Source organism: Felis catus, chromosome D1 (genome assembly GCF_018350175.1).
Source record: "Felis catus isolate Fca126 chromosome D1, F.catus_Fca126_mat1.0, whole genome shotgun sequence".
Classification (NCBI taxonomy): domain Eukaryota; kingdom Metazoa; phylum Chordata; class Mammalia; order Carnivora; family Felidae; genus Felis; species Felis catus.
The window spans coordinates 110,097,890-110,111,754 of record NC_058377.1 but is presented as its reverse complement, the minus strand read 5'-3'; the positions used below and the strand labels follow the sequence as shown (position 1 = coordinate 110,111,754).

The following is a 13,865-nucleotide window of genomic DNA, read 5'->3' as shown; positions in this document are numbered from 1 at the left end:
AGGACCAGGGAGAGATAAATACGGCCTTTATATACAGAGAAGCATGACGGAGCGGGGGCAGGGGCGCTGGCGGCAGCAGCAGGGGGCAACGCAGGGCAGGCAGGGCCGGCAGAGCCCCATCAGTGGGAGAAGATGCCCCGGAAGCGAGCCTTGTCCTCTTCGTCCTTCTGCCGGATGCGTGCCTCCAGGGCCCGAAGCTCACGGCTCACGATGGGCGCCAGGGCGGGGTCCAGCTCCAGCACCTTGGCAAAGTCAGCCTGGGCCTCCTGGGCATTCCACACGGCCGCGTGCGCCTTGCCCCGCTTGAAGTAGGCCTTGACGTTGTCTGCAGGGGCAGCAGCGGGCAGCAGGCATGCGAAGGCATGAGTCGGGGGGGGGACCAGCCAGCCGTCCGGCCTGCCTTCTGGCACCACGGGCCCCTCGTGGGGCAGAGCCCTCCCGACCTGAGGATGCCAACCACACCTCTAACCCCATGACACATTCATAGGTCACTGGCACAGCAGGGCCAGCGGAGGCCTGGGTGGAGGACATCCGTGCGGGCTCGCGCAGGGGCTCGGCGGCTGGGCGGGGGGGGGGGGGGGGGGGGGGGCGGTCAGAGGCCCAGTTGTGCGGCCCGGTGCCCCGCGCTCACCGTCATACTTGTTGAGGATGGAGGAGCAGTGGTCCAGCACCTCGTAGTACTCCTGGGCCACCAGCTTGCACTGACAGTAGTTGAGCAACAGCGGGGTGATCTGCTGATCCAGCTGGATCCAGTCAGGGGACCCAGGCTGCTCCTGGGGGCGGGGAGAGGGCAGGAGACGCTGAGAGCTGGGTCCCTTGGCGCCACCTCGCCCCCTCCACCACAGCCTCCGGGCGGCACCTTCATCTGTAGGTTCTTGAGGCAGGCGATGGCGTCGTAGTACTTGGCGGCGGCCTCCCTCACGTGGCCCTCACGGTACAGCCGGTTGCCCTCCTGGTGGATGACCGGCACCGCCTTCGCCTTCTCCTCATCCGTCATCGCCCAGGGGTCCTGCTGGTACGTGCCGGGGCTCTCCACCTGCCAGAGCGCCGGCCAAGTCAGGGGGCGGCCCCAGGGGCACCCCCGCTTCTCCGGCCGCAGGCCTGACCTCTGGGCCGGCCGGGCCTCTGGACGCTAAATGCCAGAAACAGAGCCCCTTGCTCACCCGGTGACCATTCAACAAACAAACGCTCTAGGAGCGCCTCCTACCTGGCGAGCACTACCAGGTTCCAGGGACAGAACAGTGAACAAGATGGGGACAGTCCCCACCCTCACAGAGACGGGTGGAAGCAGAGGGGCCCCAGGAGGGACACCCACGGGGACTGCCGGGGGCCCCGCCAGCTGTTCTCCTACCAACACCCCTGTCCTGTCCCGACACCCGCCCCCAACAGTGCATCCACTGAGCCCAGCAGCCCCAGGCAGGCCGGCAGGGCCAGGTCCCGCGGTGAGGCCAGGCAGGGCCGGTTTGGTGAGGCACCTGGGGCTTGGTGGCCCCTCACCTTAAGCATCTCAATGTCGAAGATGAGAGGCTGGGGGTTCTGCTGCAGGGCGTCCAGATCGGCATGGCCCAGGGAGCTGTGTTCGTGCATCTGGGCGATCCCGCAGCAGTGCCGCTGGCCCTCCAGGGGGTCCTTGCCAGCCGCGATGTTGCGTAAACTCTTGGCCACCAGCGGATACAGGACCACGTGCTGCAAAAAGGCGAGCGGGCACCAGGGGTTCTGTCAGCAGGGGCTGCCTGGTCACCGGGCCCAAGAGGCCCAGCCCATGGCCCCACCGCCACCTTCGAAAGGACACTGAAGCCCAAGGAGGGGCAGAAACCGGTCCGGTTGAAACGCAGGAGGGCCTTTCCCTCAGGAGTCCTCGGGCCTCCCAGCCTTCTATTCTGGCCAAGTCCCCAGCTCTCGCCACACTCTCTGGCCACCAAGCCAAGCCAAGCACCTACCCCTCCTACCCCAACACAAACACACACTCTCCCTCTCCCTGTGAACCCGTCTCCCTGCCCTTACAAGTTCAGCGGGATTCATGCGTCTTCCCCCATCTTCCTAGGGGTGTGGTCCACAAGCTGGACTTGTCACTACTACTGGGGTCCCCTACGTTCTGTTCTCAGTGTCTCTTCCTTCTCTCCCGCCCCACCCCCACCCGCCTCAGGGCCCATCTCAGGGCTGGGCCCAAGGTAGCGACTCAAAGCCCTCGGCGGAGACCTCTAGGCATAGAGGACCCGGCCTTTGACTTTCACTAGGAACAGCTGTTGAGATGATGGGACCCAGACTCCCCAGTTCAACCAGCTCCATTCACGGTCCCTACTGTCCGCAGCGGGGGCAGACTGCTACAGTAACATCCAGCCGGCAGACATGTCCTAAGTCTCGGTGCTGAGCATTTTGAGCTGGGGGTAAACAGATCCAATCCCTGCTTTGCTGTAGCTCAGACCCAGGTAGAGGACCAGATCCTGGTCACGCAGGGCATAAGGGGTTAGAGGATCCAGGGGAGGGTGTTGAGCCAACCACCGGCAGTCACGGAGGGCTTCCTGGGGGTAGTGAACCCAGGAATTCACTTTGAAGGATGAGGGAGAATCTTGGCTGAGAAGGGGATGGAAAGGAAAGGCAGGGAGATGAGTGGGAGGGGAAAACTGACAGGGGTCAGACCCTACAGCTTATATATGTCTAGCCTGGCAATGATTAGCGGCCAGAGAGGACCGAAGAAGGAGTCGTATGGGTCATGTGCAATCCCCTGGCTGCAGTCTGTCTATGAAGAGGAGAAGGCGGAAGAGGCCAGGACCCTAACGTCCTGTTGGTATGGCGCCCTAGAGGGAGTTGGAGGAGGCCTAACCAGGGCAGAGGCCCTGGGATGGGGAATAGGGGATGACTGCACAGACACGACAGGCAGGTGCGGGACATCGGGTACCTTGACATCGCAGCAGAACTGGGCGATCTCCCCTTCACGCATGGTGCACACGATGGTCTCCCACACAGGCAGCTTGAACTTCTTGCCAATGATGAGCTCCATGGGCTTGCCACGCACCCGGCTGTCATCCAGCACAGTGCCCTCCTTGTCGCTGTGCAGAGTCCGGTAGTGGAATGTGGCCTGCGGGCCACACGTGGGATAAGGCGAGGGCACGCGCTCTCGCCAAGCCCCCAAGGACAAGCCCAGCTCTCAGCCTGCAGATGGCACCAAGGGACAGGGCTCGCCCGAGGGTCACCACCTGACCTTTACCCCACCACCCAGGGGAAGAAACTAAGTCACAGAGAGGGAAGTAAGGGGCCCAAGTCTCATGGTTGGGTGGGGGGTGGGGACGGGCTGGGATGGGACCTCAAGCACTCTGGCTCCAAATATTGTTTCCACAAATATTTACTGAGCACCTACTACGTGCCTGAGCTCTGTGCTAGACACAGTAGTAGGTAAAGCAGACAAAAGACCCTGTGCCCATGGAGTTCACGTGGAACTTCTAAAGGAAGGAGATGAGCCTCAAACAAAACAGTGGAGCTAAGGGTTATGGATCAGAAAATAAAATGCAGCAGAATAAGACAGAGCAAATCTATACACAGGGCGGCGGGGGGGGGACTCTCTGAGGAGGCGACATAAGCCGAGATCCGAACAGAGTACAGAAGAAAGCACACCAGACAGGTGCTGGGGTACAAAGGGGTGTGAACTTTCCAGGCCAAAAGAGCAGCAGTGGGATTGTGTGGTGTGTTCAAGAAGCATCAAGGCAGGGGCGCCTGGGTGGCTCAGTCCGTTAAGCTTCGACTTCGGTTCAGGTCATGATCTCGCGGCCTGTGTCGGGTCCTGCGCTGACGGCTCCGAGCCTGGAGCCCGCTTCGGATTCTGTGTCTCCCTCTCTCTCTCTTTCAAAAATAAACATTTAAAAAAAGAAGCAGCATCAAGACAAGTGTGGCAGAAGCAGAGTGAACGAGGGGAGGGGTGCACCGTGGGGTCACCGGGGCCTGCAGGGATGGATCCCGCAGCGCCTGGAGGCTGTGGTGAGGACGTTGTGTCTTTACTCGGGGTGGCTCCAAGCAGAGGAGGACAGGATCTAACTTGGGTTCCAGTGCTGCCCAGATAAGAAAAGGAGGCAGAGAGGCGAGGGCTGGTGCAGGAAGGGGAGTTGGGAGACTACCACAGTAGGCCTGGGGGGACAACGGCGGCCTGGACCAAGGTGGTAATGGGAGAGGTGGTGAGAAGCAGTCAGATCCCGGCTGCATTCTGAAGACTTGTGGAACCGAAGAGAACTAAAGGGGTCGCAGAGGCTGGGGGGTGTTTTGCCTGAGCAACCAGAAGGTCGGGGGGCCCTTAACTGAGACGGGGAAGGCTTGGGCGCAGTGGGTGAAGTCTGAGCTGCTGACCAGACGTCCAAGCAGAGATGGTCGTTTGGGAGCAGGTTTAAGGAAGAGGTGCAGCCAGAAATACACATGTGGGGGACGCCTGGGTGGCTCAGTTGGTCAAGCATCCTACTGGATTTTGGCTCAGGTTTGTGAGATCGAGCCCCGAGTTGGGCTCCAGGCTCCGGGCTCATGGTGCAGAGCCTGCTTGGGATTCTCTCTCTTCCTCTCTCTCTGCCCGCCCCCACCCCCCCAACACACACACAAGCATGTGCACATGTGTGTGCTCTCTCAAAATAAATAAATTAAAAAGATAGCTTCACATTGAAAGAAAGAAAGAAAGAAAGAAAGAAAGAAAGAAAGAAAGAAAGAAAGAAAGAAAGAAAGAAAAGAAATACACATGTGGGAGTAGTCCAGGCAAGGAGAATTTCTTATTTTTACTTTTTTTAATGTTTATTTAGTTTTGAGAGAGCAAGAGAGACAGAGTGCAAATGGGGGAGGAGCAGAGAGAGAGCGGGAGACACAGAATCCGAAGCAGGCTCCAGGCTCCAACTGTCAACACAGAGTCCGATGTGGGGCTCGAACCCATGAACTGCGAGATCATGACCTGAGCCAAAGTTGGATGCTCAATGGACTGAGCCACCCAGGCGCCCCTACTATTATGTTTTAAATGTTTATTTCTGAGACAGAGGCGGGGGACAGAAGATCCAAAGCGGGCTCTGCGGCTGACAGCAGAGACTCCAACGTGGGGCTTGAACTCAGAGCCACAAGATCATGACCTGAGCCGAAGTCGGACGCTTAACCAACTGAGCCACCCAGATGCTTGAGAGTTTTCTAGAGATGAGCCTGGGGGAAATCATCTGGGGGTGAGTGCAGAGAGAAGACATCTGAAGACTGAACCCTTGGCAGGACATAGGTAGAGAAGCCCACGTCCACAACCGCACCTATCCCACACTGTGGGAACGGAAGGAAATAAACTTGTGTAGCATTTAGCACAGTGCACTAGGAGCATTCAGTCTAACCTGGGGATTGTTATTTAATGTTACCTGTCCCTGTTTTTTGGTGCCATTGTTCACTATCTCACTATCTTTACAATGTGTCTCCTCCGGGTGTCTATTCCATCCAGAATCTCCCTTGCCAGGACCTTCTTCAAGGCCATCAACCCCCCAGCCCATGGGAGCATGCATCCACACCCACACCTCTTCTCTCCGCTCAGAAACGATCCCTCTCAATATAAACTGATCACCAGAACCATGCAGCTCCCCTCTACTTTCAGGGCACTCACACAGAGCCAGGCTAGGATCTTTACCTGCCCAACCTCGGCACAGTTCTACCCCAGGAGCGTGTGTTCATTCACAGCTGCTCTGACTTGTGGTGTCCTCAGTCTAGGCCGGGATCTTTGATCATGCTCTCCCTGTGCATGTTCTGTGTGGCTGCTCTGCTGGGCCCAGGGGCTGCCCCTGGGAAGCTCCTTACTCTACAGACAAGTGGCAACTGGGAAAGGCACTCCAGGAGGAGGGACCTGCGTGAGCAGAAGCACGGAAGCCTGGAGGCATAGGTTGTCTGGGGGAGGGGATCAAAGAGGACTGGATGTACCAAGGAGGAGGGTGGTATGTCCTTTACCTTCCGAGCCCTAGTCCCAGCCCTTGTCCGTCCTGAGCAACATCATTTAGTCCTGAGCAACATCACTTAGAACTGCGGAAAGGCTCACGTCTGGCAGACCTGACCTCTGGGCATATTCAATGGGTTTGCGTGCCCTGGGGCCTCACTTTTCCCATCTAAACAATGGGAGCTGGTTTAACTGTTTTCAGCAGGCCCTCCTACCTATACAAGAACTTCAACCTTGCAACCCGGAGGCCCCGGGCTCCCTTCCCCAGTCCTGGGGCACCTCCAAAGTCCCAGGTTTCCTGCTCCGGGTCTCCTCCAGCTCCGGGTCGGCTTAGACACTGAGGCCAAACCCCTGCAACGTTCTTACGATGACTGACGGCCTCCCCGACCAATGCAGCCACACGGCCAAGCCACGGGGCGAGGCAGACGTATCCAAATTCACCCCGTACTGAAATTCAGACCAACCAGCGTCGAGCTCGGCATGTGAGCAGTAGGGTCACCGGCCACTACTATCTGGGCATGCGCAACCTCTCGCCTAAGGCCTCCTCCCGCCTCGCATGCGCACCGCGCCGCAGAAGGGTTGAGGGGAGGGGGCTAGGCACGAACCTTGGTTCCATCCTGAAAGTCAGGGAGTTCTCCTCGGCCTTCCTGTATCACACGCTTCTGGATCCCGTCCTCCCGGAGTCTTGCGATGAGATCCGCCATCCTTCTTCCCCGCTGCTCTCTTTCGGTAACTTCCGGACCCGTTCGGCAGCTTCCGGACCTGCTTCGGCAACTTCTAGAGCTTCGGCAACTTCCGAGATGGCGCCATTTTGGCTGAGGGCGGACGCCAAAAAGGGACTAAACGTAGAAGCGGACGGTGATTGGTTCTCTGCGCGGCGGCCGAGCGCGCGCGTCACCCAGGGGCGGGGCCTGAAACCCTCTGGGGGAGGGACCGGGTCTGTCAGGGAGGCGGGGCCAGGGTCTGCCCGGCGGGGCGGGGCGGGGCGGGGCGGGGCGTCCCTCGCAGTTGCGTCCTTGTGTGGCTTTGGACCGGCCCTCGCGAGTGGTTGTGTGCCTGGCCCCCCGCCAGCCCGTTTAAAGTTGTAGTAGTTGAACGACATTACAGGGCTCGGAGAATGGGAGGACCCCCATCCGTAACGCCACTCCCTAAAACTACTATTATTGTGTATTCTTTTCAGGCCTTTTCTTTTTGCATCTCTAGCACAATGGTGACTTTTGCGTCCTGGATTATTCTCTTTAAAAATAGATAAATGAAAAATAAAAAATAAAACGAGGAGTAAGAGGGAGGGGAGGAAGGGCTTCAGTATTCCTGGGAGTACAGTAAACTCCCAAGAGACTGTGAGAGCCCCTTGTGGGCTCGGGAGTAGTGTGTGGTCCACTGAATCCACAGTGACAAGCACACAGTAGGTGCACATTAAATATTAGGAAATACATAACTGAGGGAAGTGAGATACTTTGTGGGCTAAAACAAGGTTTCCCTCGGCCTCTGGAAACTAGCCGTGAACAATAGCGGTAGGAGTCTTCTCCCAATGTCAAGGTAACCCAGTAAGGGGACTGTCTTGAGGCCTGAGCCGGGCCTTCATCGTATCCTCCTAACTGGGAAGGATTATTGTCCCTCCCTTCTGACCCAGGTGCTAAAGGCTTCAGATATTTACTGTGATTCATTTCCCACAACAAGTCCCCCTAGAGAGTTGGGACCTCAAAGGGGAAAAGGAAATGTGCTTTGTTTGCTTGGTTTTTGCGTTTTACCAACACAGGAAGTTTTATAGGCAAGTTCTGCCAAATTTTGAAGCGACAAGTAGTCTGTATTGTATACACATTGTTACAGAAAATAGAAAAAGTGGGAAAGCTGACCAATGTATTTTATGAGGTGAGTTTAACCTTGATTGTTCCTGAACCAGGTAAGCATACCACAAGACAAGGAAAGTATTTTTACTGATAAGCGTAGATGTGGAAAAGACTAATTGAGATATTAGGCTAATTGAATCCACTAGTGTATATAAAAAGGCATCAATGTGCTAAGTGAAAGTCATTCTCAAAAAGACAAGTTAGGGGCGGGGGGGGGGGGGGTGCGTCTGCGTGGCTCAGTCGGTTAAGCCTCGGATTCCTGGTTTCCGCTCAGGTCGTGATCTCATGGCTCCTGAGTTCAAGCGCCACATCAGGCTCTGTGCTGACAGTGTGGAGCCTGCTTGGGATTCTCGCTCTCTCTCTTTCTGCCCCTTGCCTGCTCCCTCTCTCTCTCAAAATAAATAAATAAACTTAAAAAAAATTCAGACAAAGTCGAACAGTGGTTGGCTGGGGGAAGGGAAAATGGAGAATTGTTGTTTTATGAATATAGAACTTGTTTCACATTATGCAAAAGTCCTAGAGATTGGTCGTATAACAGTGTGAGTATACTTAACACTACTTAACTGTGCATTTAAGAATGTTTCAGATAGGAGCGCCTGGATGGCTCAGTCTGTTAAGCTCTGGACTCTTGATTTCAGCTCAGTTCGTGATCTCACAAGCCCTGTGATCCAGCCCCAAGTCAGGCTCATCACTGGGCCTGGAGCCTACTTAAGATTCTTAAGGTTCTCATTCTCCCTCTCCCTCCCCGCTCCGCTCCCGCTTGTGTGCGCACTCTCTCTGTCTCTAAAACAAAACAAAACAAAAGTTTAAAATAGCAAGTTTTATGTTATGTGTATTTCCTCACAATTAAAAATTAGTTTTTTTCAGAAAAAAAAATTAGAAGCATCAAGATCAAGTACAGCTCACTCCGGTGACAAAGGAATGGTTTAACATTAGAAGTATCTATCATTGCAATTCATCACATCAGTGACCTGAAGGAGAAAACTCATAGGGCTATCTCAAAATATTCAGGAAAGGCATTTGATGAAGTTCTGTGACTATTCATGATAAAAACTTACAGTTAGGAAAAAAGAGGAGCTTTCTCAGAATGATAAAAAGCCATATGTGATTAAGTATGATGGAATAAGTATTCACATTTCCTTTTTTGTTTGTTTCAAATTTTTATTTAAATTCTAGTTAACTTACAGTGTAATACTGGTTTCAGGGGTAGCATTTAGGGATTCACACCCAGTGCCCATCATAACAAGTGCCTTCTTTCATACCCATCACCCATTTAGCCCCACATTCCTTTCAATATCAGGAACAAGGCAAGGAATGCTCTCTACCAACAATACTGTTCAGCATAGTATTAGAAGTCCTGGCCAGGGGCGCCTGGGCGGCTCAGTCAGTTAAGCGCCCAACTTCCGCTCAGGTCACGATCTCGTGGTTTGTGAGTTCGGGCCGCCTCAGGCTCTGTGCTGCCAGCCCGGAGCCTGCAGCCTGCTTTGAATTCTGTGTCTCCCTCTCTCTCTGCCCCTCCCCTGCTCATACTCTGCCTCTCCCTGTCTCTCAAAAATAAATAAATGTTAAAAAAAATTTTTTTAATTAAAAAAAAAAGAAGTCCTGGCCAAAGCAATAAACCAAGAAAAAGAAATTGTGAGAGTGATTCTATCTACATAGAAAATCCAACAGGATTTATGGGCAGACTTTTTTTTACAAATTAGAGAATTCTTCAGTGTTGCAGGGATATAAAATAAAGCTACCAAAAGTTAACAACACTCTTCAAACCAACAATAACTCACTAAAACATGAACATAAGATGCCACTCACGAGAGCAATAAAAGTCAGAAAGCATTTCGGAAATAAAAACACAGCCTTGAACTTTGCGGAGCGAAAAAATTTAAGGACATAAAAGAAGACACGAATAACTGAAGTGACATATTTTTTTAATGATTAGTAGAGCTTAACATTTTTTTTTTCAACGTTTTTATTTATTTTTGGGACAGAGAGAGACAGAGCATGAACGGGGGAGGGGCAGAGAGAGAGGGAGACACAGAATCGGAAACAGGCTCCAAGCTCCGAGCCATCAGCCCAGAGCCTGATGCGGGGCTCGAACTCACAGACCGCGAGATCGTGACCTGGCTGAAGTCGGACGCTTGGCGTGACTGCGCCACCCAGGCGCCCCATAGAAGAGCTTAACATTTGAAGCTGTGATTTCTCCTGACATCAATCTAGAAATTTCATTGAAATCCCAGTGAAAATTAAGAGGGTTTCTGAAGAACTTGGAAAACACTTTTACAATATTTCTCTAGAAGAATAAAGGTTCATAAAAAGTTAGGTCAAGTTTGCAAAAGATGACCAAAGGTGGGAGGGGGCGGGGCTTGCCCTGTCCTATTAAACCACGCCGAATGGGGCGCCTGGGTGGCTCGGTCAGTTAAGCGTCCCACTCTTTTTTTTTTTTTTTTTCAACGTCTATTTATTTTGGGGACAGAGAGAGACAGAGCATGAACGGGGGAGGGGCAGAGAGAGAGGGGGAGACACAGAATCGGAAACAGGCTCCAGGCTCTGAGCCATCAGCCCAGAGCCCGATGCAGGGCTCGAACTCCCCGACTGCGAGATCGTGACCTGGCTGAAGTCGGACGCTTAACCGACTGCGCCACCCAGGCGCCCCAAAAGGAACCAAAGGAGAGCTTAAAATACGTATGTGTGCTAACAACCGCATACTTGTATGATAAAAGTGGGACCACAGTTCCGAGGGAGAAAGAACTGATTGGTCGGCGATGCTGGGAAAACTGGCTCACTCTACGTTGAAACACATCTGGATCCCTTCTTGCACCACATCCAGAGACAGAATCTGTGGCCTTAAGGATCTTAATATAAATTGTGAAACCTACCATTGATCGAGTGCTCATATGTGCCGTGCCCGTTACTGTGCAGGAAGTCATTTAATGCTAAATGAATGCTATGAAGGAAATACTATTGTTACCTCCATCTGACAAATGAGGAAACGAAGGCACAGAGAATTTATGTAACTTGCTCACGGCTGGATGAGGGTGAGGTGAAGGATGTGAGCCGTGCAGAGTCAATTTGTATCTTTATTTAAATTGTTGATATTTTGTTCATCGTGTGTTTTTGCCTTAAATCTGACTTTGAAAAACAATGCATTGAAGTATTATTGACCTTGCTTACCGGATCTTTTGGTATCCACTTAATTTTTTTACACTAGTCCTGGCCCTCCAAATCCCAACACTGGTAAGAAGCCCAGTATTCCAGTGGTCTGGCTCCAGATTCCGTGAACTATCTTATTGTGACACTTAGTAAAACTATCGGGCCAGGGGCGCCTGGGTGGCTCAGCCGGTTAAGCCTCCGATTCTTGATTTTTCCTCAGGTCGTGGTCTCGCAGTTCATGAGTTCCACATGGACTCAGCCCCGCATGGATCTCTGCACTGATAGAGCTGAGCCTTCTTGGGATTCATTCTCTCTCTCTCTCTCTCTCTCTCTCTCTCTCTCTCTCCTCTCTGCCCCTCCCTTCCTCCCTCTCCGTCAAAATAAATAAACTTTAAAAAAAACAAAACTATGAGGCCACTAGAATACGACACTGGAGAATATCTTTATAACCTTGGGAGGAGGAAACACTTCAAACAAAACTCAAAGAACACAAACCTGATGGACTTGAATATAGAAAACGGAGGATTGGTTTTCTTTCTTTTAATGAAGGTTTGTGTAAAGTAGAAGCAGAAGAAAATGAATATATTGTCCGATTTCTTTTTCAAAAATGAACTGAATATTAAAAAAACATTTTTTTAATGTTTATTTTTTGAGAGAGAGAGAGAGCGTGTGTGCAAGCAGAGGAGGGGCAGAGAGAGCGGGAGACACAGAATCCAAAGCAGGCTCCGGGATCTGAGCTGTCAGCACAGAGCCTGATGCGGGGCTCGAACTCACGAACCGCAAGATCACGACCTGAGCCGAAGTCGGCGGCTTAACCTCCTTCCCCCCTTCCTTCCTTCTCTTACAAATTCACAAAGCTTTGGAAGGAAACGCAGTAAATTTCTGTTTGCAAATGGCTTGATCTACCTCTTTTCCTGGTGCCTTTGAAGTGGACATTGAACTCTTGTGAGACAATCCTGGGTCCTCTAGGTCCTGGTCCACAAAACAAACCAGGCAGCGGTCAGCAGCTACCTTCACTTGGACCCAGACACCCGACTCCGACGATACTGCCAACAATCAGACCTATATGGCTTGTGAGCAAAACAGACGAAAAGAGGGAACCAAACAGGACCAGTTATCATTTTCCACGTATGTCCACAGGTTTTTGTGTTTTGAGTTGGCCTGGAGTACGAGTTTAGAGAAAGCTAAGGAATATACCAAGTGCTACCATGAAGAGATCCTGGATCCACAATGGACGGGGCGTGCCAGCTGCCCCTCTGCTTCGACCGAGAACAAGCCCGGAAAGATGATGAAACTATCGGGAAGGGTGAAGTTATCCCTCAGGAAGCAGACTTCCGGATCAGGTTTGAGACACGGGAGTAAAGGGATTTCTGGCAGGTGGTCCATAAAAACATACTAGACTAAGGCATGGAAAGAATAAACAAGCGCTGTTTTTTTAAAAAGCTCTTGCAGGGCGCCTGGGTGGCGCAGTCGGTTAAGCGTCCGACTTCAGCCAGGTCACGATCTCGCAGTCCGTGAGTTCGAGCCCCGCGTCGGGCTCTGGGCTGATGGCTCGGAGCCTGGAGCCTGTTTCCGATTCTGTGTCTCCCTCTCTCTCTGTCCCTCTCCTTCTTGTGCTCTCTCTCTCTCTCTCAAAAATAAACATTAAAAACAAACCAAAAAGGGGCGCCTGGGTGGCGCAGTCGGTTGGGCGTCCGACTTCGGCCAGGTCACGATCTCACGGTCCGTGAGTTCGAGCCCCGCGTCGGGCTCTGGGCTGATGGCTCAGAGCCTGGAGCCTGTTTCCGATTCTGTGTCTCCCTCTCTCTCTGCCCCTCGCCCGTTCATGCTCTCTCTCTGTCCCAAAAATAAATAAACGTTGAAAAAAAAATTAAAAAAAAAAAAACAACCAAAAAAAAAGCTCTTCTGGGATGACCTGGGTTTTTTTTTTTTTTTAATTTTTTTTTCAACGTTTATTTATTTTTGGGACAGAGAGAGACAGAGCATGAACAGGGGAGGGGCAGAGAGAGAGGGAGACACAGAATCGGAAACAGGCTCCAGGCTCCGAGCCATCAGCCCAGAGCCTGACGCAGGGCTCGAACTCACAGACCGCGAGATCGTGACCTGGCTGAAGTCGGACGCTTAACCGACTGCGTCACCCAGGCGCCCCTGGGATGACCTGTTTAAGACAGAAACAAAACACCTCCCAGTTTAACCCGTTTCTGACCGAAAAGTCAAACCAGGGCTGACCCTTGAGAAAAAGTAAGTTCAAACCTCTCACAGGGGCATCTGTCTGGCTCAGTCAGTACAACATGTGACCCCTTGATCTTGGGGTTGTGAGTTCCAGCCTCGTGTTGGGTGAACAAATTACTTAAAAATAAAATCTTTAAAAGGAATTAATGAATTAGTTAAAAAAAATACACAAAACCTCTTGCACCCGTGGGTGGGGGGCAAGAAAACATGATGTCGTTTTTTTTTTTTTTTTAACGTTTATTTATTTTTTTTGGGACAGAGAGAGACAGAGCATGAACGGGGGAGGGGCAGAGAGAGGGGGAGACACAGAATCGGAAACAGGCTCCAGGCTCTGAGCCATCAGCCCAGAGCCCGACGCGGGGCTCAAACTCCCAGACCGCGAGATCGTGACCTGGCTGAAGTCGGACGCTTAACCGACTGCGCCACCCAGGCGCCCCCGTGATGTCGTTTTTAACGAATGTTAAAGAGGAATAATTTCGGGGCACCTGGGTGGCTCACTCAGTTGAGCATCTGACTCTCGGTTTCAACTCAGGTCATGATCCCACGCTTCGTGAGTTCGAGTCCCACATCGGACTCTAAGCTGACAGCACGGAGCCTGCTAAGACTTCTCTCTCCCTCTCTCTCTGCCCCTCCCCCGCTTGTGCTGCCTCTGTCTCTCTCAAAATAAGTAAATAAACTTAAAAAAAAAAAAAGCAGCATACTTTCAAGGCTGAAAG

The 13,865-nt window shown here is 52.4% G+C and overlaps 1 protein-coding gene across 2 annotated transcripts; it reads right to left on the bottom strand.

Moving 5' to 3' along the window:
* Window positions 1-9: 9 nt before the first annotated feature.
* AIP (aryl hydrocarbon receptor interacting protein) lies at window positions 10-6,768 on the bottom strand. Of its 2 annotated transcripts, none has more exons than XM_011287132.4 (6): window positions 6,526-6,768; window positions 2,900-3,079; window positions 1,498-1,686; window positions 860-1,036; window positions 640-773; window positions 10-325 (listed from the first exon to the last, which is right to left on the bottom strand). In XM_011287132.4, the coding sequence occupies exons 1-6, from the start codon at window positions 6,622-6,624 to the stop codon at window positions 253-255; spliced, it is 852 nt and encodes a 283-aa protein (XP_011285434.1). In that variant the 5' UTR covers window positions 6,625-6,768; the 3' UTR covers window positions 10-252. The 2 variants fall into 2 exon arrangements, with proteins under 2 accessions (XP_011285434.1, XP_003993749.1); XM_003993700.4 differs by having other exon boundaries at window positions 632-773; window positions 6,526-6,765.
* Between the last annotated feature and the right edge of the window lie 7,097 nt (window positions 6,769-13,865).